This window comes from Enhydra lutris, unplaced genomic scaffold (genome assembly GCF_002288905.1).
Source record: "Enhydra lutris kenyoni isolate GAN:26980312 unplaced genomic scaffold, ASM228890v2 scaffoldscaffold58, whole genome shotgun sequence".
In the NCBI taxonomy this organism is placed as follows: Eukaryota; Metazoa; Chordata; class Mammalia; order Carnivora; family Mustelidae; genus Enhydra; species Enhydra lutris.
In genome coordinates, this window is record NW_019154142.1 from 15,245,658 (window position 1) to 15,272,724 (window position 27,067).

The following is a 27,067-nucleotide window of genomic DNA, read 5'->3' on the forward strand; positions in this document are numbered from 1 at the left end:
TTGCTCTAAAATTTGCATTTCAAAAATAAAATAAAATAAAATAAAATAAAGTAAAATAAAATAAAATTTGCATTCCAATCCTAAAGGACTCCATTAAGAAAGTATTCGGCTTGGTGCTGGCAAATTTTGGTAGATCCTTGAGGACAAAATAAGCTTTATTCCTCTTCTCAGTAACAGGAGAAAGAACTGAAGTCAGGAAATCTTATACTTTAACGAAGTGCCATAGCGGCGGCCTGTAAAATGAAACAACAAAATCCCAGACCGGCCTAGCTTTCCTCCCCACTCGGTGAATGGACGCAGCTCAGAGAAAATAGCTCGCGAGCTCTAGGCCGGAACCGGTATGAAACTCTCGCGAGAGCCTCCCGACCGCCGGGAGCCTTCAGTGAGCACTAGTTCCCGCCCCGTCAGTGCGCCCACAGGCTGCCTGATCCCCGCCGGCTGGCTTCCTCTGCTACGGCGGGGCGGGCCGGAACTTTTATCCATAGGAACGGGTTTACACTGTAGAGTGTTGCCGGCCGGCGTCAAGGAGAATAGAGTGCCATCCTCTTCCTCTCACCGTAGCCGCCGCGGAGCGGAGCCGAGCAGATCAGATCCAGGAGCGCGGTTACCGGGCGGGCTGGGTCTATGGTCGCTCCGCGGGCCGCTCCGCCGGCTGGTGCTTTTTTATCAGGGCAGGCTGTGTTCCATGGCAGGGAACTTTTGGCAGAGCTCCCATTAGTAAGTGATCTTCCGCCTCGTCGCCCGGGGCTTGCTCTTGGGAGTCGGTGAGGACGGGGCCTGCGACTCCCTTTGGCCTGGATCCCGGCCCCTGTCCCGAGCGCTGCGGGGTCTCCCGGGAGGCGACAGCAGCCGGAAGCGGGATGCACGTTTCTCTGGCGACTCCCCTCTCCCCGCCCCCTGGCAGTATTTCGGGGGTGGGGATGGGGGATATCTGTGAGCGGGGAAGGGCAGGGGCTAAGGAGGTTCGGTCTCTGGGGAAGGAAGGAGTTTAACTTCCAATTCTTGGATAATCTAGGCCTGGAAGCGGGGTGGGATGGGCTGCGGTGGGATGGGGGAGGGATGGGCCCAGGTATAGGAAGCGTGGCACAGTTCCGGACTGTGAGGCCGGCTCCTCGGGACAGTTGGGGTTCGCTTTTGCCTGGGCTCTCTTCCGTTGCGGGCATTGTAGTCTTTTGTCATTGACCTTCTCTCTTGAGTGGATTTAATATTATTCCGAGGAGAGAGTCCAGAGTCAGTCTTGTGTCTGCTCTCTAACCGCTTCTTGCCATTATCTTATGCCTAGGTGGAGTTGTATTACTGGTTAGGTACAGGGCAGGTGCTCTCAAATTATCCATTTCATTAGTCTGTGCCTTATATTTTAGGCATGTATTTTCCTGTGACTTCGCCAATTTCTTGAACCTATTTCATGAGTTTTTGTTTTTGTTAGTGACCATGGAAGAACTAGAGCAATATTAAAAATAAGTAAATAGATATATCCCATAAATACATTTGTTTAGGCCGAAAGGTGGGTGATACGACTAACAGAACTTTGACCAGGCTTTCCGCTGTACGGTTGAAAGATGAACAGAGCTTGATACTGTTATATTTTAGTGTAAATATGTCTGACTGCCAAGAGAGCATTAGTAACTGTAAGTTAAACTTTGATTCTGTGAAGATGATGGATTCCTATTCATTCTGCTTTTAGTCCTTTGTAAGAGAAGAAAACAATGGGGTTGGAAACCTATTTTCAGAAAAGCTGGTTTGCCCCTTGCTGTAAATGATTCTGTGGAGATGAAATTCTATAGAAGCCCTACTTCTGATCATATTTTTATTTGGCACTTTTTGCTCAGTGTAATACTTGCTTGGGCAAAATTAAAATATAGAAAATTTAGTGGAGAAGGGGTAGTATTTTGATAAACTTTGAAAGAAGGTGAAAGAATTGACGGGTAGCTAGGTGTTAGTTATCAGAAGTTACAGCCATTTTTCAACTTAAAAAAAAAAAAGATCCTACCTGCCTTTTGATAAATGGTCTCATTATGCTTCATTTATTTTTGGCATAATGAGACCATTTATCAAAGGGGGAGCAGGATCTATAATACTTGTTTTTTTTCACTTTTGAAACATAAAATTGTTATACTGTTAAATGTCCCCCCCCCCCAAAAAAAAGTGTTTAAATGTGCTTTTTTGAAAGCGTCCTTGCCTTACAATTCAAATAGTCCTGGAGAAAGGGGCCACTGAGATCTCTTGAGGATCATGAAGTGCCTGATCTGCAAAAAGTTCCAAGTGAGAAAGACAAGGCAATCAATCTGGGAAAACAAACCAACAAAAAGATTACAAAAACCATTGTTCTAGGTGATTTTGGTAAAAGAGGAAAATTGACGTGAACTATGTTGTATATCATGGCTTGAAGATGCACAGTTTAACATTTCTGAAATGGGCATGACAGTTTTTTTCTTAGTAGCACATGATATAATGGTAAATTTTACAAACAGTGTAATCTTAAATTTTATGAGATTTCCTATTTATAAGTGTTCTTGGTTTAACCTCCATACTATATGCTGTGAGGAAAAACTTGAATACTTGTGAAATTTATTGTTTTAAAAACCTTAAATGACTGTAAGGGTGGAATTAATGATAATGCCAGAACATAGTGAATCACAGTATTTTCTAGAAAGTTGAAGTAGAGCACAACACATTCTTTGACCTTACTGCAGTAAAAGTGGAAGGGCACTGAATACTAGGGGTTGACTGAACTACTGAAGAGATAACAGAAATTAAAAAGTACAAAATCAGTTCTGGGTATTTTATTGTATCAAAGAGGAAACTGAAAATACAATTACATAATATCAAGGAAATAACCTGATGAGATCAATATATATCCATACCTATGAGATGTAGCCATAGCCAGTTATAAACTAACATCCAGAATAACTGAGAGAATAAAAATAAGTCAAAATAGTCTACTTAAGAATATTAAAAAGGAAATGGTGAAATAAATCCAAGGGGGCAAAAAAGACTTAAAAAGGTAACACTGATATTAACATATTAAAAGGAAAAATAGTCAAATTATAAGCGCTGATTCTTTGGAAGGGAAAATCAATACAGTAGACTGAACTGTTGAATCAAAGTTGAATCAAAGAAAAGAAGGATGATACAAAGATAAAAAATTAGGAATGAGAAAAGTAAGTAAATCCAGACATACCTTTGGGTCATCTCCATGCTAGTAGATTTGAAAGCCAAAGCAGGGGTGCCTGAGTGGCTCAGTGGGTTAAGCCTCTGCCTTCAGCTCAGGTCATGGTCTCAGGGTCCTGGGATTGAGCCCTGCATTGGACTCTCTGCTCAGCAGGGAGCCTGCTTCCTCCTCTCTCTCTCTGCCTGCCTCTCTGCCTATTTGTGATCTCTCTCTGTCAAATAAATTAAAAATAATAATAATAATAAAATCTTAAAAAAAAAAGCCAAAGCAAATTAAGTTTCTACCCCTTAAAAAATGCTCTAGCCTACATTATGTCATGGGTAAATGTTTTCGCATTTTCAAGAGGATCTACTGAAATTACTCCAATTCACACAGAAAGAAAGCTTTCCAGTTCTCTCTTTGAAGCTACAAGAACACTGATAAAATATGGCAAAGGTAGCACTGAAAACAGTCTCAGTTTTGAATATTGATACAAAAGTAAATTATTAACAAGTAGAGTCTAACATTACATTAGAAATATAAAAAATGATAGTCATTTTATTGTAGAAATATAGTCAGTATTAGGAAATCTGTTAATGAACAGTGAAGGCATCAAAAGAAGCCTATTAATCTACTCTTGACTAAAAGAAGTATGTTGCTTTCTTAACATGGTAAGAACATCAAAACATGAATAAGAGATATTTAATGGTGAAACATTAGGAAAATTAGGGTGCCTATTTAACATTGTTCTGAATTGCTACTCAATACAATTAATAGAATAAGGTATTAAAAATGATAAAATTGTCAGCCTGTAGAGATAAAATTAACTTGAAAATTCAGCTAATTGAACAATTATTATAAACAATAAATGTTTAATAAAGTGACCAGTTACAAAACGTAAAAATGGAAAGCTTTCTTTTAAATGAATAGCAATGGAAAATAAGAAATACACAAGAATAAACTAAAGAAATGTGCAGGACCTACCAGAAGAAATTTTTAAATTCTGTAGTAGAACATAAAGATTTTAATAAGAGGAGTTTGAATTCTAGCATTGTAGAGATAACATTTCTCTATTGACCTCTAAATTTAATGCAATTGGGACTTGACATAATACTTCTAAAGTTCAAGTCTTGGAATAATTGTAAGAATATCGAGAAGTTTTTTAAAGAATAGCAAGTGGCAAAGGGGATATTTTCCATATGAGATTTTAATAATTTAATCTTACATTTTAAAATAGGATGGCATAGGAATAAGAAAAAATTGAAAGAAAAAAGCCTTAAGTATATTAGAAAATATAGGTGATTTTTTAAAAAAATAATTTTGTGTTAGGGAAGGCCTTCCCATTTGTGACCAGCATAAAATCAGAGTGAAATATGGGTTAGTTTTAGTAAGTGATTCATATATCTGTTACAAATAATTAAATGTTAAGAGATCATGCTAAACTTAGGAAATGTTTTTAGTTTATTTGACAAATGATTTATTATCCATAATATGCAGATTATAGGGGCGCCTGGGTGGCTCAGTGGGTTAAGCCTCTGCCTTCAGCTCAGGTCATGATCTCAGGGTCCTGGGATCAAGCCCTGCATCTGTCGCATCTGTCTCTCTGCTCAGCAGGGAGCCTGCTTCCCCCTCTCTCTCTGCCTGCCTCTCTGCCTACTTGTGATCTCTCTCTCTGTCAAATAAATAGATAAAAATCTTCAAAAAATAAAAATGCTTTAAAAATATGCAGATTTATGGCAAGACTCTCTAAATCGTGAAGAAGACCATTCCATTAGAAAAATTGTCATTAGAATTACAGTGTACAAAAGAACTCTATTTGGCCAATAAGGCATGGAAAATGTTTAACCTCAGAAGTAAACTAAAAAACAAACAAGACTCCCTTAGACAGTAAGATACTACTTTGCATTTAACTTGTATAGTATTTAAAAGATTGGCAGTAGTAACCCATGGGGGGTTAAATATCTTAAAACACTCTCATGTACTGTTAACAGGAATGGAAATTGGTATGACACATGGAATACAAACTGACAATGTAAAAGAGAGTTACCAGCAAAACCTACTGATCAGTTCTATTTCTGGGAAATTATTTTAAATATATTATTAACCAGATATGCAAGGGTGAATTACAAAGCTGTTCATTAAAGCATTATTTTTAATAGTGAAAAATTAAAAGCTGCATGCCTTTTAATAGGAATTAACTAAGTAAGTAACAGTCTGTCCATAATACTGTGCAGCAGTTTACAGGTATGCTGAATAACAAATTTGTTGACATAGAAAGACTTCTAGAACATACTCAGTGACAAAAGGAAGTTGCAGAATAGTGCAGAATAGTCGTTTCAATTTCATATCTCTGGTTAAAAATAGTAGACTTGACTAGGCAGGTGGAGGAGACGATTAGTGTAATAACTTCTGAAGCAGCTTTTAACATGATTGGAATTTGTGAAGTAGGGAAATTAAATACTGTAGTTACTCATGAACAATGAGAAAAGATACTTTATTATTTTTTTTTTTTTTAAGATTTTAGTTATTTATCTGACAGAGATGAGAGGCAGGCAGAGAGGGTAAGCGGGGGAAGCAGGCTCACTGCTGAGCAGAGAGCCTGATGATCAATCCCAGGACCCGGGGACCATGACCTGAGCCGAAGGCAGAGGCTTTAAACCACTGAGCCACCCAGGCGCCCAGAGAAAAGATACTTTTAATCTAAGGCACCATCATTTGATGCCAAATAATTATATATATGTGTGTGTGTATCTATATATAGCTATCTATCTAATGATTTTATGTATCACTAGGAAAAAATGTGTTGCCAGTTAAAAGCTTAAGGCATCAGTGATTGTAAGATTTTCATGATACCAGAGTATTAAAACCAATGAAATAACAATATAAGGTAGTGAGAGAACAAAAAAGAGAGACACAAAATTAGAGTGAAATTTTTTTCAGGGCGTATTTACATTCATTACTGAGATAATTCTCAAGAGTTTCAAGAAATGTGAAAAATACTATCTTCTAAGGTTACTTCTTGCACTTTGTGTTTTTCACAATGTTCATAAATTATTCAGTCTTAGAATTTTTTTTTTGTGACTTTGTTAGTTGATTTTCTGTAACATATCTTAACATCTTCATTCTTCTAGTTTACAATGGATTTTGGATAAACAAGATCTGTTAAAGGAACGCCAGAAGGACTTAAAGTTTCTCTCAGAAGAAGAGTATTGGAAATTACAGATATTTTTTACAAATGGTAAACTTAAAAAAAATTGACTGAAATGGTATAGTTGATGACCTCTGAATTAAATCTTTGTACAGTAATTTGTGATGAGCTGTTTTAGTCCCTACTTAGTATTTTTTATTCATGTATTCTTTTTATGACTTATCTTCATTTAAGTAATCTAAATAAAGTCTTGTGGATCTTACGTTGCAGAGACACTCAAGACAGTTTGAAGGTGTTCATTAATCTCCCTAAGCCTCTATAATGTGTTGTTAAACCCAATTTAAGATTGGCTAAAGCAAGTATTTTGAGGATAAATGGATTCTTTGGGCTGGTATCCTATATTGGTCATTCTTACAAATTTGCTTTGGAGGGAGAGGGACATGGTAGCTTTGTTACATGATCTTTCTAACCCTCAGTTCACTCTTCTGCAAACCTACCTCTCTGTTGTTTAGAGAATTTACTATCGACTTTTTAATAAATTTTACAAATTAGAAATTGTAGTGAGTTTGATAACTCTAATATTTTCTTTTTTACATTTATTCTAAAGATAATATAAAAACATTGAAAATACTTAAGGTAGAGGGAAATAATTATCATTCAATCTTCTTAATAGAAGAATAGTGTTTGCTGTGGGACACTTTCTATTTTTTATTGTGTATGCATACCTGTATTTTTTTAACAGATTTGCAAATCCTAGTACCAGCCCAGTGTGATCCAAATAGAGTTTTATAGCATATGTAGGTTTTTCTTTTTGTTAAAAATTAATACAGTCGTTATTTAACCACATGAACATTATTGTTCAATGTCAAAATTATAGAGATAACAGAATAAAATTTAAAATTTTATTATTTTTCTTTTAGTTATTCAGGCATTAGGTGAACATCTTAAATTAAGACAACAAGTTATTGCCACTGCTACGGTCTATTTCAAGAGATTCTATGCCAGGTAGGACTTTTATTTTGGGATTATGTCACACCTATTTGAAACTCCTACATAATGTTTATTAGCTTTAGTATAAATGAATCATGAGTTTGCCACTAGAGTTATCTTGGTTTTTGTTTTTTTTTTTTTTACAGTGTTTTCTAAATGAATGATGTTTAACTTTGTTTTATCATATTTTAGGTATTCTCTGAAAAGTATAGATCCTGTATTAATGGCTCCTACATGTGTGTTTTTGGCATCCAAAGTAGAGGTATGAAATAGTTTTCTGTTCTTCATTGAAATATAGTCAATGTACATTGGTTAATCTGTCCTGATTTTCACATTACCTGTATAAAAATAACGACAGATGGTGATTTATGCAAAATACTGAAATTCATGCAAAATCAAAGATATACATGTCTTTATATATTCATTTAACGCTTACGTAGCATTTACTATATACCAAGTGCTATTCTAAATCCTTTTACAACTATAATTGACTCATAATGTGATTTATAATCCTCATAAGAAACAATGGGGTGTATGGTAGTAATATCTTCCATTTCATAAAGGAGGAAACTTAGGTTTATAGAGGTTGAGAAACTTGCCTAAGATCATAAAGCTGGTAAGTGGCAGAGCCTGGGAACCTGGCTACTAATTCCGTGCTTTTAACTGCGTTGTTCTAGGTCCTCTAAGACATTAACTGTTTGGCACTGTAGTATTCCATAAGTGCCACAGCTTCTCTACTATAACCTGAATTATAGTACCTCTTCCTATGTTTGTATTATGTTTCTTAGATGTCTTTAGAATCATAACTGTATTCTTGAAAATTAAATGTAATTTATTTTATTTTTTTTTCTAAAGATTTTACTTATTTATTTGACAGGCAGAGATCACAAGTAGGCAGAGAGGCAGGCAGGGGGAGAGGGGAAAGCAGGCTCCCTGCTGAGCAGAGAGCCTGACATGGGGCCCGATTCCAGAACCCTGGGGTCATGACCCGAGCCGAAGGCAGAGTCTTTAACCCACTGAGCCACCTAAGCACCCCTAAATGTAATTTAAATGTAGTAGGTTTATGTTCCTTTTGGTGCTCAATTTTGAATTAGTTTTTAGTCATTATTTAGGATTATTGAAGACATGTTTCCTAATTATTACCTAAAGTAATGAGAGTTGACTCTATTAGAAATAATATTAAGACAGACTTTCTAGAACTTATGGTTTTCTAATTATAAGTGGTGGCTTAAACAGAACCTGCTCTGTTGTTATTACTGAGTTCTTAATAGTGGGAAAAGGAAGTGTTTATAAAAAGCCCATGGTATGGGTTGGTATTTCCAAATGTTACCATGTAATTTGATGTATCTGAAGTGCAACCAATATGGAAAATCTAGACAAAATTTTATAAATTTCTATTCTTGAAGATTAACTTGGGGAGTTTAATTTGTTTTGTTTGTTAAATACCTTTTGTTGTATCATTTACTGAGTGAAAGTTTTCATTCTAAGAATTTTGGATAAAGAATAATTCCTGGATTGGGGTGCCTGGCTGGCTCAGTTGTTAAAGCATATGACTCTTGATCTCGGGTTCATGAGTTCAAGCCCCGCATTGGGTATAGGGAATACTTAAAAAAAAAAAAAATTATTCCTGGAAAAAAGATGTATCCCTTCATATTTGATGATAGCATTATGTTTTTAATCTCTAACTGTGACCAAATGTTTCTGTGTTTTGTCTAGTTGTGTGGGTATTATATAGAAAGGACTTTTAAGACATCTGAGGCATTTACTTTTTAGTATCAGTTACTATGGTTTAAGGTTTGAATATAAGTATATATGCACACATACATAACTACCCCACCCCACAAAATAAGGATGTAGGTTGAAGGTATTTATATAGACTAGGTTCAGTTTAGTTCCTTTTGTTGAATAAGCAACCAATTTTTGATTTTTCTGTTTTAAAATGAAGTGAAGGTTTTAGTAATCTTATGAGGTTAATCAAATCAAATGAGACAGTATATGTAAGGTGGATCACTTCCTAAATTTTAGTTATTTTTACAATGGTGGCGTACTAAGTTCAAAGAGGAAGTGGGAATTGACATTAAGAGTCTTGGGGCACCTGGGTGGCTCAGTTGGTTAAGCATCCGACTGTTGATTTCAGCTCAGGTCGTGATCCCCAAGTCTTGGGATGGAACCCCACATTAGGCTTCCTGCTTGTCACACAGTCTGCTGAAGATTCTGTCCCTTTTTGCTCCACCTCCCACCCCCAACCCACTTGTGCTCTCATTCTCTCTCAAAAAAAAAAAAAGAGCTTGCTTTATGGTAAGGCTGAAATTACTTTAAAAAAAAAAAAGAAGTCTTATGGGGAATCTGGGTGGCTCAGTCAGTTAAGTGTCTGACTCTTGATCTCAGCTCAGGTCTTGCTCTCACAGTCATGAGTTCAAGCCCCATATTGGTCTCCTCACTGGCATGCATGGAGCCTACTTTAAAAAAGAAAAAAAAGGAAAGTCTTACATTGTATCATTCTATTATTCTTGTCTTCTTCCAAATAGAATAATAGTTTTAGTGGTCTTTTAAATTATTTTGGTGATACTAAAGTTTATCTTTAGAGATTTAGCTGTTCTGTTACTAAATAGCATAAGTACCTGTTCATTAATTCAGGGTCAGTTGAATAGGAAGCGTACTTAGTATTTTTCTTGCAGTTAAGTGTAGAATCTAAGAAATCTTTTTGGAAACTAATTGGAGTGGAGAAAACTGGCACTGTTGCTTTAGGGCTTGGTTTCTAATTTGGTATCTCAGTGATGTTAAATGACAAAATTATTTAAACATTTGTCTTACTGCAGCAATTTTAAAGAAAAGTAATACATTTTAGAGACTTAAGTACTTCGTGCCTCAAGTAGGTAGAAGATGAAAAACAAACTATAAACATGGGGGATATATAGGAAATGCTTTGCTTTGAATAAACCCAGATACCCTCAGGCTCATTGGGTTACTGTGTACCTGATCTCATCCACTTTTATTTCTCTAGGAATTTGGAGTAGTCTCAAATACAAGATTGATTTCTGCTGCTACTTCTGTATGTAAGTGCAAAAAGTATATTCTGCTTTAAGGATGTAATTCTTTAGAAAAGCTCCATAGGACCTTAATGTTTTTCAGTTTATGAGAACTATGAAAGATTTGGTTGTCTTGGGGCACCTGGGTGGCTCAGTGGGTTAAGCCTCTGCCTTCGGCTCAGGTCATGATCCCAGGGTTCCGGGATCGAGCTCCGCATCGGGCTTTCTGCTCAGCGGGGAGCCTGCTTTCCCATCTCTCTCTCTGCCTGCCTTTCTGCCTACTTGTGATCGGTCAAATAAATAAATAAAATCGTTAAAAAAAATGTAAAATGATTTAAAAAAAAAAAAGAAGATTTGGTTGCCTTTATTAAATTTCCTGGGGTCACATTTATGACTATTGTATTTGGCTAAAAATAAAGTTAAAAATACAAAAATTTTAAAAACCACTTGTAGGGTTATGTCCAGGACATTGCTTTTTAATTCTAAAAGTGGATAGTAACTATTGTCCAAAAACATCAGTTCAGTGGCTCTTAATTTTAAATAATAAGGGTAAAGAAAAAAACTCATTTCCCAGTTCTGTTGTATTTTTTTTTGCCTCATAATGACTAGCCATTGTGTCATTCTTGTGGGTAAAATAAACTGTTTCTTTAGTAATTGTAGTGTATGTATTTGATGGGAATTAAGTATGTTGCCTCCATAATTGAAAAACAGAGTGCAGGGAAAAAAAAATGCTGACTGTAGTAGTCAGCCCCAATTCTGTCTAAGCAGCAGCTGTATAACCTTGAGCAAATTGCTTTACCTCTTGGCTTTAGTTCTGTTTACAAAAAGATAGGGTTTAGCTGCCTTGGAGTCATGGCATTAAAGGAAATAATACCGTAGACTAGTGATTGTAAAATATTGTATACAAGGTATTAACATGATGCTATGCTGCATCTTCATAGGTTAAGCACAAAGGCAGCACCTAACAAAAGATGAAAGATAATGCAGATTTTTTTTTTTAATGTGATCTTGCACAGAAGAGGCAGAAGGTTTTTTTGTGTGTTTTTAGGTTTGTGAACCACACTGATTTTCATATTTTTGGGTCTTTCCCTTTTCTGAGAAGAGTGTAATTATCTAATTCAGTTTTTTCCATGCCATATTTTACTCTTCTGAGGATAGCAGAGTAGTAATCAGTTTTGCCATAGAATTTGATATAGCAGATATATCTCATTGATAAGTATTGAATTGCCCTCTGGAAAATTGAATTATTAAACATTCAGAAACAACTGGAAGGTAATCCACCAGAATGTTAGCAGTGCTCATCTGCGAGTAGTGGATTCTAGGTGCCTTATTTTATTCCTATGTCATTTTTTGTTTTCCAAATTTTTTAGAAGGTGTGTATTTTTAAAAATGTAAAATACAGGGGCACCTGGGTGGTTCAGTTGGTTAAGCATCCACCTCTTGATTTTAGTTCAGGTCATGATCTCAGGGTCCTGAGATCAAGGCACACACTGGGCTCTGTGCTGAGTGTGTTAGCCTGCTTGAGATTCTCTTTTTCTCTCCTCCTGTCCCTCCCCCTGCTCACACATGTGTGTGCTCTCTCTCTTAAAAAAAAAAATAAATAAATAAAATACCTATTACTAAGGTTTATTTTTCATGCAAAGATGTAAAGGTATATACATAACAGTGTTTGGTTCCCAAATGAATAGGAAATTGTTACAGTCGAATATTTTTGTTGAATTTCATAAATGTTACGGTGTATTATATAGGCCCACACAGCTTAGGTTTCAAATTTCAGCTCTCTTGCTTTCTTCGTGACAAATTGAACAAAATACAGTATCTGTGTCTCAGTTTCCTCACCTGCAAAGTGAGGATTAGTAACATTTACGTCAAATGGTTGTTGTGAGGATCAGATGAGTTAGTATCAGTAAAGCTCTTAGAACAGTGTCTTGCTCAGTGTCTTAGTTTGGTAGGTCTGCCTGCCATACAAAGTGATAGAGACTAAGTGGTTTAAACAACAAAATTATTTTCTCACAATCTGAAAGCTGAAGTCCAAGATCAAGGTCCACAAATTTAGTTTCTCCTGAGGCCTCTCTTCCTGGTTTTCACGTGGCCACCTTTTTGCTATGTCCTCACATGGCCCTTTCTTTGTGGTTGTGCACCCTTAGTGTTTCCTCCTCTCTTAAGGACACCAGTCCTATAGAATTTGTGCCTCACCCTTACGACCACATTTAACCATAAGTACCTCTTAATTACCTATCTCCAAATCAATCACATTGGGGGTTAGGTCTTCAACACTGAAATTTGGCAGGGCCAGGGGCAGAGAGCACAGTTCCGTCCATAATACTCAGTAAACTTAAGTGCCTACTCATTATCATCAATAACAGGATTATCCTTACTAGAAACACCGTACCAAATGCAGTGATGGTTACAAAGATAAATACAAGGAATTTAAGGACAAGAACATAAGACATGCATATATAAATACTAATATAAAAGAAAAAATAAGTGGCATAAGAGAATTAGAGAATGCAGCGAATGTTTTGAGTGATAAAAGGTTATTTGTTAGATGAATCCAGAAAGGCTTAACTGGGATTTGGTAAAGAAAGACTTTGAACCTGGGGAAATATAGGGGAAAGATAGACTAGGAACATTGAACAGTTTGGTCAAAAGTAAAGAAAACTAATGAGTTCCATTCAGTGAATAGTCAGTAAGGAAAGAGGCAGGAATAGTCCTACCTGGCTAAGGCCAGGTAAAAGAGGGCCTTCAATGAAGAATCTGCCATTTGTTCTGTTGATGGTGGTAGTATGTTTGAAGGCTTTTTTCTCAACATAAGGATAATGCCAGAATGGTGCATTAGGAAGGTAAATCTGGCAGAATAATGTAAGATGAATTAGAAAAGAATGTGAGCTGAGGTAGACAGATTTTAAAGTTTTTCACATTCTACAACATGGATGAACCTTGAGGCACCTGGTTGGCTCAGTAGGATAGCATATGACTCTCAATCTCAAGGTTGTAAGTTTGATCCCCACATTAGATGTAGAGATTACTTAGAAATGAAATCTTAAAAAAAAAAAAAAAAAAAAAACCATGGATAAACCTTGAGTACATTAGGGTAAGTGAAATAGGCCAGTCAAAAAAGATAAATACTGTGTGATTCCATTTAATACTATAAATAATCAATAGAGATAGAAAGTAGAATAGAGGCTGTTAGGGACTGGAGGGAGGGGAACATGGGGAATTGTTGAATGAGTATAGAGTTTCAGTTTTGCAAGATTAAAGTTCAGGAGATGGATTGTGGTGATGGTTGCACAATTGTCAATGTACTTATTACTACTAAACTGCATACTTAAAAATGGCTAAAGATGATAAAGTTTATGTAATGTGTATTTTACCACAATTTTAAAAGCACCCAAAAAAAATCCCTCTGTAATACATATAAAACTGCAAATTGTAGTCAGTAACCTCACCACAGGGTGCTATGAGAAATAAAAACTAACAAGTTTAAAATAGGAAAATATTATTTTGAAGATAATGAAGTGGCCCAGGTGAGTACTAATGAAGGGTTAAAATGATGTTTGGGCCCCCAGCAAGGAGAACAACAAGCAAGCTAGATTTGCATAATAGAGTCAGTAGAACTTTTACAAAGCAAGGTTTTAAGACAAGTCAGAAATGGTTTTTGAGGTGTTTTGCCTGGGCATTGGGAAGGTGAAGGTGGTACCAGAAGAGGAGAATAAGTTGGTTCTGAAAAGAGTTAAATTTAATCTTGGACACTCAGTGTGTAAATGTATCAGTAGAACATCTTAGAAATGTGAGGCCAATGATAGAAATTTGGAACTTGGTAAAATTTAAGAGATAAAGGTGCATAGTGTCTTGTGCTGCTTAGAAGATGAGTGCCAACTTGGGGGGGGGGGTGGGAAGAGACAGACTTTTGGGTTTGTGATCTTTGAGAATGTTGCCATCAGTAAACATGGGATAGGTTTGAAGCCAGATTGCAAAGAACTGAGAAGTGAGTAGGTGCAGAGAAAAGGAGACTCTAACTGTATTACAAATATATAAAATAGCCTTAGTGAAGGGGGTGAGGGGAGGTGCTGACCTAAGTAACTTTGGGAAGAAGTACAGTCTGTAAGACCAAAGGCAAAAGGAACTGCATACGAGCACTATATTCTAGTTGATAGATTTGATACTTAATGTGGACACAAGTTAATTCTGATACTGCTGTACTTGTATCTGGAATTGAGCAATTCCAGTAAATATATACATCCATGGTAAATGGATGGCAGATGTTGGGAACTAGGTTTCTCACTGCTGGAATGGGAATACACAAATAAGGAGAGGAGAACAGAAAGATCCATGTACTGATCAGTTAGAGTTAGAGGCATCAGTATGAGCTCATGGTTACCTTAACATCTCAGTAGCAATGAGTTCTCCTTGTGCTCAGATCTTTGTGTCTAATGCCGTTCTCCAATAAAAGAACTAGGTCTCCTTGGAGACTGGGACAGGAAATACGCAAGATAGACCTGGTGCATAGTGCCAATAAGTAAGGAAGTGCTTTAAAAAAAAAAAAAAAAAAAAAAGGCCCCAAAACAAGAACACCTAGCTTAATAGGATTACAAAGGGGACATAAAACCCAACTGAAAGCTCTCAGTGGCCAAGGCTAGAAGAATTTGTACAACAACAATAACAAAACGTAGTATTGGATTATAATCCAAAGTATAAAAAAAAAATCCATGAGTCCATACTGAACAAATAAATTATTGAGTAAATGGGGGAAGAAGAGACAAATTTCTAATACAGAAGAATTTCATATACTTTACATAGCTAACTACATCATCAGGGAAGCATAAATTTCTACTTCTTAAGTATTCATTGTGCATAGTGACTTCCTTCTAATGTGTATATTATGAAAAGGGATGGGGGAAATAATTTTACAGTAGACTAACCCAACAAACACTACCTCAGCCAGGTGGTTGAGGTTATTTTCAACTGTGATAAATCACTAGTAGTGTGTACCTTTCATGCGATATGATGAAATGGTGCTTTACTTCTGTCATCCTTCCTTCCAAGATCCCACAACCCCAGTCTAAATATTAAGTAAACATCAGACAAATTCCAGTGGAGCGTCAAGCAACAAAACAATACTTGGGGGGAATACAGTACTCTTAAAACTGCCAAAGTCATCAAACATGGAAAGTCTGGAAAACTGTCACAGCCAAATGGAATCTAAAGCAGACCTGACAAGTAAATGTAAAGTGGTCTTCTGGTTGAGAGCCTGGAACAGAGAAAGGACATTAGGAAAAACTAAGGAGATCTGAATAAACTATGGACTTTAGTTAATAATGTACCATACTAATATCAGAGGTTAATAATAAGGGGAAACTGGGTGGTGGGGGGTTGTTTTAGTCTATTCCAGCTGCTCTAACAAAATACCATAGACTGGGTGGCTTAAGCAATACATGTTTATTTCCCACAGTTCTGGAAACTGGGAAGTCTAAGATCAAACAAAGTGTCTTCCTTGATCAGCTCCATGACTGGCCGTTTCCTGGCAAGCAGACGGTGGCTTTCTCATTGTGCTCTCACATGGCAGAGAGAGGTTGCTCGTCCTCTTACAAGAACACTAATCCTGTCATGGGGACCCCACCCCCATGACCACCTAAACCTGATTAATTCCCTGAATTTGGAGGTGGCTCTAAATACCATCACACAGGGGTTGTGATTTCAACATACGAATTTGGGGGGATATATTCAGCCCATAACAGGGAGTATATGGGAACTCTCTCTCTTTTCAGTTCTATAAATTTAAAAATGTTCTTAAAAATTAAGAAAAAAATGTTCTTAAAAATGTTCTTAAAAAAGAATAAATTCTTTTGCTTTTAAAAAGCAAAAGAATATAATTTGGTAGAGGTTTTATATGTTTTTGATTTTGAGAGAAATTTGAGCATTTTAGTAAGTGATGGGACAGATTATTGGAGGAGGAATGGTTAAGGGTGCAAAAAAAATATGAACTGTCAGTTGAGCAGATGAAAAACAAATACACAAGTGATAGAGGTAGCAGTAGAGAGGAGGGGTATACTTTCCTCCCAGCTTAGAAAAGGATTAGAAGATAGAAAATTAATAGGCAGAGCAATTTTATCATGGAGTAGGAGAGAGGTTAACAGTATCAGGTCAATGTCAGAAAGTTAGGTGTCATAGTTTCAGCGTTAGGGATGCATATTTGTTTTATGTACAGAGATGTACCTTGTTAATTAGTTACCGTTATGTAAGTACTGTATGTAAGTTATGTAAGTACACTTTACATCTTGTTTGTATCACCAGGATTTGTAAAACTCAGAAGCCTTAATATTAGGTATGTCTTCAAATAAAGGAGAAAGAAAAGGAAAGCTTAAGTATAAATTTCCTACTGTCAACTTTAAATGGTTTAGATTTCAATCTTGGCAGATGTTACCTATCTAAATTAGTTGTTAGGTTCCTCAGTTTACAAAATAAAACTTTTTGAAAATAAAATACATAGAATAAATGAAAAAAAAATTTAAATCTCTGTGAGGTCTTAGGCTTTATACAAATGGAAGGGATCACAGAACAGATCCTCTAGGATGTGACTTGATTTAGTGAAATGTTGCATCATAATAACCTGAATACAATTTTTTCCAATAGTAGTACTTAAAAGTGTACACTCACCATTTTGAAGAGATAGAGGATTGATAGTTAACAGCTTTTTCTTTTGTACTTAGTGACAAAGAAGAGTAGTAACTGTGTGTATGCGTTTGTGTGTGGTGTGAAAAAGTCCTAGAGAACTTTGCACATATATTTATGCTTTTATTAAAGTATATCTTTTGACAAAGAAATACCTATTTATTCTAGAAAGTATAGATTAGTAAAAAATCCTTAAATCTTAGATGACCACTATTAACATTCTTTGGTTGTATTATCCTTTCAATTATTATATATATTTGGAAATATATATATTATATATATATTTTTTGAATACATAAATAACTTGTGTTCCTTCTACGCTAAATTACTGAGAAATAAAACCAATACCATTCTAAAGTTGGAAAGATTTTAGAGATGAAACCTGCCCCTTTATTTTTTAAGCCGCAGAACCCCTTTTTAATACAATAAGTATATAATTAAAGCTCTCTGATTGTAATATAGATGGGGGCCTAGGACTTCCTGCCACTTAGTACTTTCCCCTTGACTGACAATAAACAAATCTGGGTTCCTAAGCATCTCTAAGAGCACTTACTAACAATGATTTAGCTCTTATACACTGTGTTAAAGAAATTTTGGTTTAATTTACTTTTTCTTAGTTTAAGTCATTTTTTGTTTTTTGCAGTAAAAACTAGATTTTCATATGCCTTTCCAAAGGAATTTCCTTATAGGATGAACCATGTAAGTATATTGTATAAAATAAAACTACTTGTCAAAGCTGTATATAAGCTAGATCCATTTTATGTTAGAATAAACTGTATAAATAGTTTCCTATAAATAAACAGTTTCCTATAAATGGCAGTTTCAAATACTATAAGAATATAAACTTTAATTCTAAATTAAAGCTAAATTGCTCCTACCTTTAAAAGAAAACTACTTAATAGCATTGGTTATCAACCCTGGGTGCTGCCCATTAAATCACTTCGGGAACTTTTTAATAATGCTAATACCAGGGCCTCTCCAGACCAACGAAAACAGAATTTTTAGGCTTGAAGCCTGGGGATTGGTATTTTCTAAAAGCTCCCAGGTGATACTAGTGTGTAGCTAGGGTTGAGAACTATTAGAATGGAACAGTGTGAAAACCATATTTGAAACTTTAATTTAGAAGGTGAGTTTCTGTTAACATTTTTAATAGGCATGTCCTTTTTCTACTTTTGAGGGATTTCATCATCCTGTATAAATTGTATATTTTTGTTTCATTTTCAGTATTCTTTCCTTTTATTAATTCTTAATATAATAAGAGTAACACATAAGTGGAGATAGTTGCATTTTTGCATTTGTTGAGTGTAAAGTGTATTAGAAAATCTGAAGTTTACACAGCAGCTTTTAAATTAAAAAAGTAAGAATGCTTATATGAGGCTGACTTTTCTATAATGATTAAAATCCTTTATAGTCATAATTGCATGCACTGTATAGTAGTAAAAAAGTAATTTTTATTGCACATGTTCATTTTGATATAAATTTCTGTGTATATTTTCTTGATTTAAAAAATTAGTAAAAATTTATGGTATTTTAATGTATAAATTGTTAGGTTAGACTAAGTAGACTCATCTAATTTGTTTCACAATGACATTTATAATTTTTTTTAAACAGATATTAGAATGTGAATTCTATCTTTTAGAACTAATGGTAAGTATATTACTTCCTTGTGATTAATAGAATAAAACTTATTTTCAAATTTAGTGAAGTCAGAAATTCTTTTAAGAAATGATTTATAGGGAGGTGCATTTTTAAACCATCCAAATGATACATGATGGTGAAATCACAGTACCTAGTAGCATCATCACCTATATCCTCTGAGAAGCCTGTAAAATAATTTGTATATCCCACTTAGGATGGGAAAATTTTTCTGTTCTATGGTAACTGTAATAAAAGGATACAAGCAAACCAGTCAGAACATGAAGCCACTGTAAATTATTTGCACAATTTGTGTATGTGTGTGGTGTTATTTAAAGATAGATTATGTCTTTGGCAGAATTCTGCTCCTCCAGTTGGGAATTACGGATTTATAGGCTAATAAGAGGTTTCAGTGTGTTGCAGATGTGACACTTTGAGTCTCTAAGGGAATGGATGCTGACTGACTGCCAACCGATTTACCAAGGTATATTCCAGAGAGAGCGCTGCCTTCACTATTATAGTAGAGTTTAGGGCTGCCATACTGCTTGCTTAAGAGAATAAGAGGGAAGCAAGCATGAGTTAGAGAAATACATTTTGAAATACACAATTACAAATCAGTTGGGTAATGATAAGTTTTTGTGTCGTAATAAATCTGTTTTTATACATACACATTTTTTAAACTGTTTCTAGGATTGTTGCTTGATAGTGTATCATCCTTATAGACCTTTGCTCCAGTATGTGCAGGACATGGGCCAAGAAGACATGTTGCTTCCCCTTGCATGGTAATTAGAACAGAAGTTATTCATAGTGTAACATGTTATTAGCTAGGAAGGTTGACAAATGAATATGAAGTTTAGTATTTTTAATAAACTAGTGCCCCAAGATACTGTATGTTGAGTGAAATACCTGTTTGCTGAATTTTAATTAACTATATTTATAAATGCTAAATTGATAAGGATCCTTAATTCGATCAATATTTCCATTAAAATTTGATTCTTATCAAAAAACCAGACTATTTACATAAAAATTAAGACAGATTATCTTTCAAATACAGTATTTTTTGTTGTTATTTAACAACAAAATTACATATTAATTCACTGTATAATTTATAAACAAAATTATATATTAATTCATTGTATAATTTCTGGTTTCCTCTGATTTTCTAGTTTTTGAAAAATTGGGAAATCCTTATTGTAATTTATTGTAAGGTTTTAAGTTTTAAAATCTATTTAGCTGTAATTTTATCCATTAAAATATGCTTATTCATTGTCACGTTCATGTATCCATCTTTTTCCCTTGATTGGTTTCACCTGTGTATCTATGCTTTAGTAATAATATAATGTACAAAGATGGGAAATCTGACCCTCTCTGGGGGGAAATGTACAATCACACAAGGTAGTTCTGATTTCAGTAATAATATGATTTACATTTATTTCTGTAGGAGGATAGTGAATGATACCTACAGAACGGATCTTTGCCTACTGTATCCTCCTTTCATGATAGCTTTAGGTATGTAAGCATGGTATGCCTTTACTAGTAGAATTGTTACAAGCTTATTTAGGTCATCCCAAAAGAAATTTCACCCTGTTATGCTTTGCATTCTTATGGTTCATGAAGTAATAGACTAATCCTTGCATGTGAACTTGTAATATTATGAAATGCAACTTTCAGAAGTGAGAGTTATTGTCCTTCTTACCCCCCCTTCTTTTGGTAAGCGTTTGTTTTTTGTTTTTTTTCTAAGTCATTTAAGATAATTTTGACCAGTGTTTGAACAGAACGTTTTTGTTTAGGAGGAAAAGTTCAGAATTAAGCCTGCTCATATTACTTGTAAATTATATAGAATAACTGGGCCTGTCTTTTATTCCCTGAGCTCAGTTAAGTCCTCAGAGGTTCAGTAAAGGAAACTCTTGTCGTTGTTGCCTTGCTGGAGGGAGAAGTTAGCTACCATTTTATTTATTTGTGAAAGGTAGTGTAATGGGTTAGAACACTGTCTTTGGAGTCAGATAGTCCTTGGTTTAAACTTAGCTTTCTTTACACTTGTGGGAAAAGCATTTAACCTTTCTGAGTTTGTTGCCTTAATTGTAAAATGTTGGGGATACTAACTCCATACAGAATTGTTGCAAATATTAAATGAGATATGTTAGAGAACATCAGTAATTGGGGCACCTGGGTGGCTCAGTGGGTTAAGCCTCTGCCTTTGGCTCAGGTCATGGTCTCAGGGTTCTGGAATCGAGCCCTGAATCAGGCTCTCTGCTCAGCAGGGAGCCAGCTTCCCCCTCTGTCTCTGCATGCCTCTCTGCCTATTTGTGGTCTCTCTTTCTCTCTCAAATAAATAAATAAAATCTTTTTTAAAAAATTTAAAAAATAGATTAAAAAAATAAAAGAACATCAGTAATGCCTGCCATATATTAAGCACGTAATAGTTTCTTTTCCCTTTCTTTTTCCTATCAATTTCCATGATTCTGTCCTCTTGATTTTCGCCCATTCTTTTACCGCCCAATTTCTGGATAAAATACACAACTTCTTTTAACCTGTACAGTACCATTCTCTGCTGCCATTCTCACCTTTTTTAAAGACTTGTCTCAGATAACACCTCTTTAGTGACCCTCCCATCCCCAAACTTCCTACATTACCTCACTCCGGGTTTAGGATATTTTCTCTATGTTTGTCCTGTAAATGGCATTTTCCACTGTATTTTAATTACCTGTACTGTAATTTCAGTTCTTTGACCTCTTAATCCCTTCAGGGCCTACACCGTACTTTACAGCTTCATTTGGCTTGGGTCAACCAGTATGTCAGTTCACATTTGAGTCACTATTTGCCTAGAATGTCATCCTTCGCAAAATCATGCGGGTAACTAAACCAGGGAATATAACTCTTAAGAAGCTGTTGTGGGCTTAAGGTAGCCAAGCTGCTGGTAGGAATTATATTGGGCAAAATTAGGATGTAGATTGTTGTTTCTGGGTTCTTTTACTGTTTTTGTTAGTTTATGTTGTGTGTAATATATATATACTTGACCCTAGAACAACATGGATTTGAATTGTGCAGGTCTACCTATTTTACACAGGTTTTCCTTATGCTTGTCTTAATAACATTTTTTCTTTAGCTTTACTTTATTATAAATATACAGTATATAATATATACACAAAATATGTGTTAATCAACTGTTTATCAGTTTTCAGTCAAGAGTAGGTTATTAGTAGTTAAGTTTTGGGGGAGTCAAAAGTTACCTGCAGATTTTTTTAACTGCAGAGGGGGCTGGTGCCCCTACATGTTGTTTAGAGGTCAACTGTAATTATATTGTATATAGTGCATTATACTTTTTTCTAAGCTCCTTTTAATTATAACACTGAAATTCAGTACTGGGGTGCCCAGTGTTCACCGGACTTGGTCATGCACTAATAACTGAAAACAGAAGCAACACACTGCTTTTAATTGAAATATCAAAAAATAATCAGTTGTTGAAATGTATCAGCGTATTATTGGCCTGTGTGTGCATGAGTGTATGTGTGTGTGTGAAACTGACTTCTGGGTGTATTTTGACCACTCCTTTAAGCCACTGTTCAGGGATTGCTTCCCTTCTCTAATTTCTCATTGGATTTTTTTCTTAACATGCCCTGACTGTCAGAGCAACTGTACCATCCTTATCATACAGTGAAGAGCAGGAAATGTCAAGAACTTTAATATAGTCTAGTAATTTTTCTGTTTGTATTACATTAAGTTGATGGGATGGTCATTGGTAACTATTAGATGACTCTATGTAATCTTTAAAAAAGAATGTTGGAAAATGCATAAGCAAATTTGAAATGAAGACCTTATCTTTAGTTTTGAGTCCATACATTCCACATTTGTGGTTAAACGTGGGCCTTTTTCTTTCATTTTCTTTCCAGCTTGTCTACATGTAGCCTGTGTTGTACAGCAGAAAGATGCCAGACAGTGGTTTGCTGAGCTTTCTGTGGATATGGAGAAGGTATTCTTTAAAATTCCCTTAGTTGAGGGGCACCAGGGTGGCTCAGTTGGTTAAGTGTCTGACTCTTGATTTCGGCTCAGGTCATGATCTCAGGGTTGTGAGATCAAGCCACATGTTGGGCTCTGCACTGGGTGTGGAGTCTACTTAAGATTCTCTCTCTCCTGCTCCCCTTTATCCTGCTTGCACTCTCTTTCTCTCAAACAAAAATTTAAAATTTTAAAAAATACATTAAAAAATAAAATAAAAATAAAACACCCTTAGTTAAATATAAACTTGGACATTTTAAAGTTATTATGATATTTACTTAACATGAATCTAAAGTCTTATGATGTCTACAGGCTAAGAAAATTTTTGGTAAAAAATATTAAGAAACATATTTGGCAAGAACAGTTGATGTTGACTGTTTAGGTTATGTTTCTCTTTTGGGTTTAGGCTTAAACAGAATGATAAGCTTTTGGTTTGCTGAGGTGCAAAACTGCCTCTGATTTCCAGGATTATTTAAAAAAAAAACTACCTAGAGACCACTAAATACTACTGTAAACTTTTCTAACAGCCTGTCTCTGACAAACTGGGGTTTGCCCTTTTTTCTACGTTTTCTGTGTAAAATGTTAATAGCATTAGAATCAGTCCAGTGTGAGGTCGACTCGAGAAAGAGGGCTGATTTGGAAACTGGATATGACAGATGTATAGCCGCCAGCTTTGAAGCACCTTAACTCGAGTGTAGAGTAGTTAACAGAGAAACCAAACAATGTCTTTCCTGCACCAGCTCCCATTAATTTGTTTGAAACAACTGGTTTTAGAGGACTGTGCTCTGTAGTGGCATACTCCTTCATGATTTAGACCTTGTTCCCAGGATATCACTGATTTGTTTTGGTTTAGGATAGTAGCAAATAGAAGGAAACCAACTGCGGAAATTGATAAGGATGAACAAAGTATACATGTTAAAAGACGAGAGGGTAGAAGGAGAAGCTTACAGAGCAGAGCAGTAAAAATACTGCTTTCAAGTTTATCAAGATTGTCTAATAGAACCTGAATAAGGATAGAAACTATCTTTTCACTGTTTTCTGAGGATGTGTATGATGTGTGTTCTTTATATACTAAATGTTGCTTGATATTGCCACTGAGAACTTTTCAAATATTTACTTCTAGATTTTGGAAATAATCAGGGTTATTTTAAAACTATATGAGCAGTGGAAGAATTTTGATGAGAGAAAAGAGATGGCGACTATTCTTAGTAAGATGCCGAAACCAAAACCTCCTCCAAACAGGTACTTTGTAGACTTTAATTACTGATTTCATTTATATATTTCATATATATTTTTTCATAGATTATATTTATTCTTTTAATGAAATTGCTTCCAAAACTTCATGATTTATGTAACTTTTTAAAAAAATCTGATTTGGTAGATTGACAATGCCTCATTTTAAAAAATAAACATTAATCTGATTATCTGTTAACTTTCCCTGATGCAATGGCGGGTCTCTTACAGGTATCCCTCAACATATGGCTATATACAGTGCATAAATTTAAACAGAACAGAATTTAGGGTAGTTCATTTGAAATTCAGGGATAAAGAATTCTGTAGTATCCTATGTCATTTTGACTTTCTGACCTACCCCCCTGCCCCCCCACACACAGTGCTGGCTTTTATCCTGTTTTATAAATTTCAGTAGCAGTTTTCAAAAACTTAGGTGATTGATCTCCTATTGTAAAGATAAATAATTTTTGCTTTTGAGCTACCTGAAGATCCACGGCACATAGTAACATGATTTTGGTAACTGAATCACTTGTGCTAAGAGGGTTTTCTTTGTTTTGTTTTTTTTTACAGGATCTTTTTATTTAGTTCAGTGGTTCTCAGCTCTTGCTGTATATCAGATCATTTAGAGTAGGAAAAAAGGTCAGAAGGGAAATGAGGAAATGCTACCCATCTTAATGATCAAGAAAAGTAATTATATAATATTAAGATAGATTTATAGGTTTGATAAGTTAATGTTACCATTTAGAAAAAATTGATACTTATACAAGGAGCTGTTTAAGGCAGTCATTCAAACAGCTACCTTTGGATACATTTTTTGCAGAAATTCCCTGAGTGATTCTCCACTAGTGGCAGGGCCTGAAGCTGCAAGATGATGATGGACAAGATAAGGCAATAATCCTGTTGCCACACTGGTATTTTCAGTTTTAGTTATTTTTATTTTAAGTATTCAGCATTTTCCAAGAAATTGCCATTTTTCTTTCTGACTTATATAAGTTTGCTGTATTTACATGTGATTCTGTTATGCATTTGGACAATAATTTTTTGGGAAGAACACTTCTTGATTTTCATATTTAGTAGGAATGAGATTTTATATGTAAGATTTAATTGTACAGGAAATTTGTTCAGAAGAAGCTCTAATCTCTATGTTGAGTGATACCTGTAATGACAGTAACATCCCATACCCTTATTTAAATTTTTTGAGTGTATATGGACACTAACTTCCAGAAAGCTTGTTTTGTGTGAGGGCACCAAGTTAACATAAGAATAAAAATATAAAACCGAACGTTAGTCTTCTGTATTTTAATTTTCCATCTCTTGTCTTAATGATCGGGAATGCCTTTGTTTTGTGGAGTTGTACCATAGAGTAACTAACTTTAAAAATTAGTTGGCTTATTGGGGTGTTGAAAATGAGTCTTTTAATTGGTATAAAATCTCTTTCTTCCCCACTTGAACAGTGAAGGAGAGCAGGGTCCAAATGGAAGTCAGAACTCTAGCTACAGCCAATCTTAAAACATTCCGAAGAATTCCATAGTGGACCAGTTGGAAATAAACCATTGGACAGATTTCAGTTATGTCTTCAATGGAACACAAATGAAAATGAATAGCTTGTTTCTGTCAAGCATATTGGGAAGTGATTTTATTTTTGCAAATAAGTTTTTCCTTACCTAATTTGATTCTAGCACATAATTGATTAAAATCTCTTGATTATAAAAGCATGAAAGGTTCTAAGGGAACCTACAGACAGACTTACATAGACATTTCAAAATTAATAGCTTTTGATTAGTATAATTTTTCTTAATTTGGATAATAGAAATTGTAGCTTTTTATTAAGCCACGAAACATGAAGCATAATTTGTTTAAAATTCTCTTTGGTCATTGAAGGACCAAAAAAGGACATTAAAAAGTGAAATATATGAGGGGTTTTTTCCCTCCTTAAGTTAAACTTTAAAACTGTATTTAAGGAATCAAATCTTACAAAATCCTGGAAGATTTTGGTAATGATGTTGATAATTTCAGGGAAATTAATCAAGTACCTATTGATTTAAAAGTGTATTTTATTCAATAGTTTTAGTATCTTGCCATGGAAGATACTAGCCCAGCCTAGCAGAAAAGTGCAATATGTATAGCATACTTTGACATTTTAAAAGTTATATTAATTCCGTAACCATTTTGAAATGCTGGGCAAACTTTTAAAAAAAGAATCCTACATGATGTTATTTGTATTTGATTCACAGTTAATCAAGCATTTTGAAAGCTAATTGGATAAAACACGATAATATGGTTGAAATTTGGTAACATTTTAATGTTAATTTTTACTCTACTGTGAAAAGTTTTTATATGACATACACACCCTAGTTTATTTTTGTGTCTTAGTGTGGATTTACAAATTTACTACAGGTATCCTGAGCCAGGAACACAATCAGGTTTCAGGCCAGTTTGATACTGGCTATTCTTAATTCTCATGAGTGTAGGACTTTGGACTAAATGTCATGTCAGTGGGACTGTGCTGTCTGTGGAACTTAATCATTTTCTTCAGATTTAAGGAGAGTGATAAAATTTGGAGTCAAAGGATATTGATGTACAATTTAAGGATTACATTTTTTTATAAATCAATTGTGAACAATGGGTTATTAAATTAAATGTTGACTTCCTAGTATAAAACTGCAAGAATAAAAAGTAAAGTTCTCCAGCTATATTGACTAGTGTCTTGAATTTATCTCTTTGAATCTGCCTTATGTTTTCTGAGAGTCCTTCTTCCTTTAGATCAGTATTAAAGTCTTCTATAGTTTGTCAAGTGGGTAATTTCAAATGGCTTATGAACAGACTCTGGAGTTCTGCTTCCTAATGGGGAGGATTAGATAAGTTGGAAAGGAAGATTATGTGTAAAGTCAGTACCAATGATAAATACAGGTCTCATAGGCTTACAGGACAGGATAAGAAATGAGGAGAAAAGCTGTCCTCAGGTCTGAAAGAATTAAGGTTGGATTTGGGTTGGAAGAGCAGACTGATTATATATCACAATCATTGACTTGACCCTAATTTTTCACTTAAGCCCACCTTTATTTCAAGGTTTTCATTTTGAAAATTAATACATGTGACTTGCAGTTTTGTTTTCAACCTCTTGTTACAGAAAATTTAAAACAGATACGAGTAAATAAAATAGTGTAACGAACCTCCATATGTCGTTACCCAGTTTCAACAGTGATCAGTTTA

General features: G+C 35.0%; 1 protein-coding gene across 6 annotated transcripts; it reads left to right on the top strand.

Annotated features, from left to right (window-relative positions):
- The first annotated feature begins 413 nt into the window (after nt 1-413).
- On the top strand, nt 414-26,547 carry LOC111158259 (cyclin C). 6 transcript variants are annotated; one of them, XM_022520175.1, is made up of 13 exons: nt 414-717; nt 6,283-6,389; nt 7,220-7,304; nt 7,482-7,551; nt 10,294-10,345; nt 17,634-17,689; nt 18,602-18,637; nt 19,316-19,407; nt 20,067-20,134; nt 22,516-22,595; nt 23,745-23,863; nt 24,675-24,765; nt 25,309-25,368. In XM_022520175.1, exons 1-12 carry the CDS (start codon nt 686-688, stop codon nt 24,724-24,726), a joined length of 849 nt encoding a protein of 282 aa, XP_022375883.1. In that variant the 5' UTR covers nt 414-685; the 3' UTR covers nt 24,727-24,765; nt 25,309-25,368. The 6 variants fall into 6 exon arrangements, with proteins under 6 accessions (XP_022375883.1, XP_022375881.1, XP_022375885.1 ...); XM_022520173.1 differs by lacking the exon at nt 24,675-24,765 and having other exon boundaries at nt 25,309-26,547; XM_022520177.1 differs by lacking the exon at nt 24,675-24,765 and having other exon boundaries at nt 23,793-23,863; nt 25,309-26,547.
- The last annotated feature ends 520 nt before the right edge of the window (nt 26,548-27,067 follow it).

Coding starts and splice junctions, on each gene's coding strand:
- LOC111158259 (XM_022520173.1), top strand. CDS start 686: ATGGCAGGGAACTTTTGGCAGAGCTCCCATTA. Junction 20,135..22,515: donor TCCTTTCATGATAGCTTTAG/GTATGTAAGCAT, acceptor TTTTCTTTCCAG/CTTGTCTACATGTAGCCTGT. Junction 23,864..25,308: donor CCAAAACCTCCTCCAAACAG/GTACTTTGTAGA, acceptor CCACTTGAACAG/TGAAGGAGAGCAGGGTCCAA.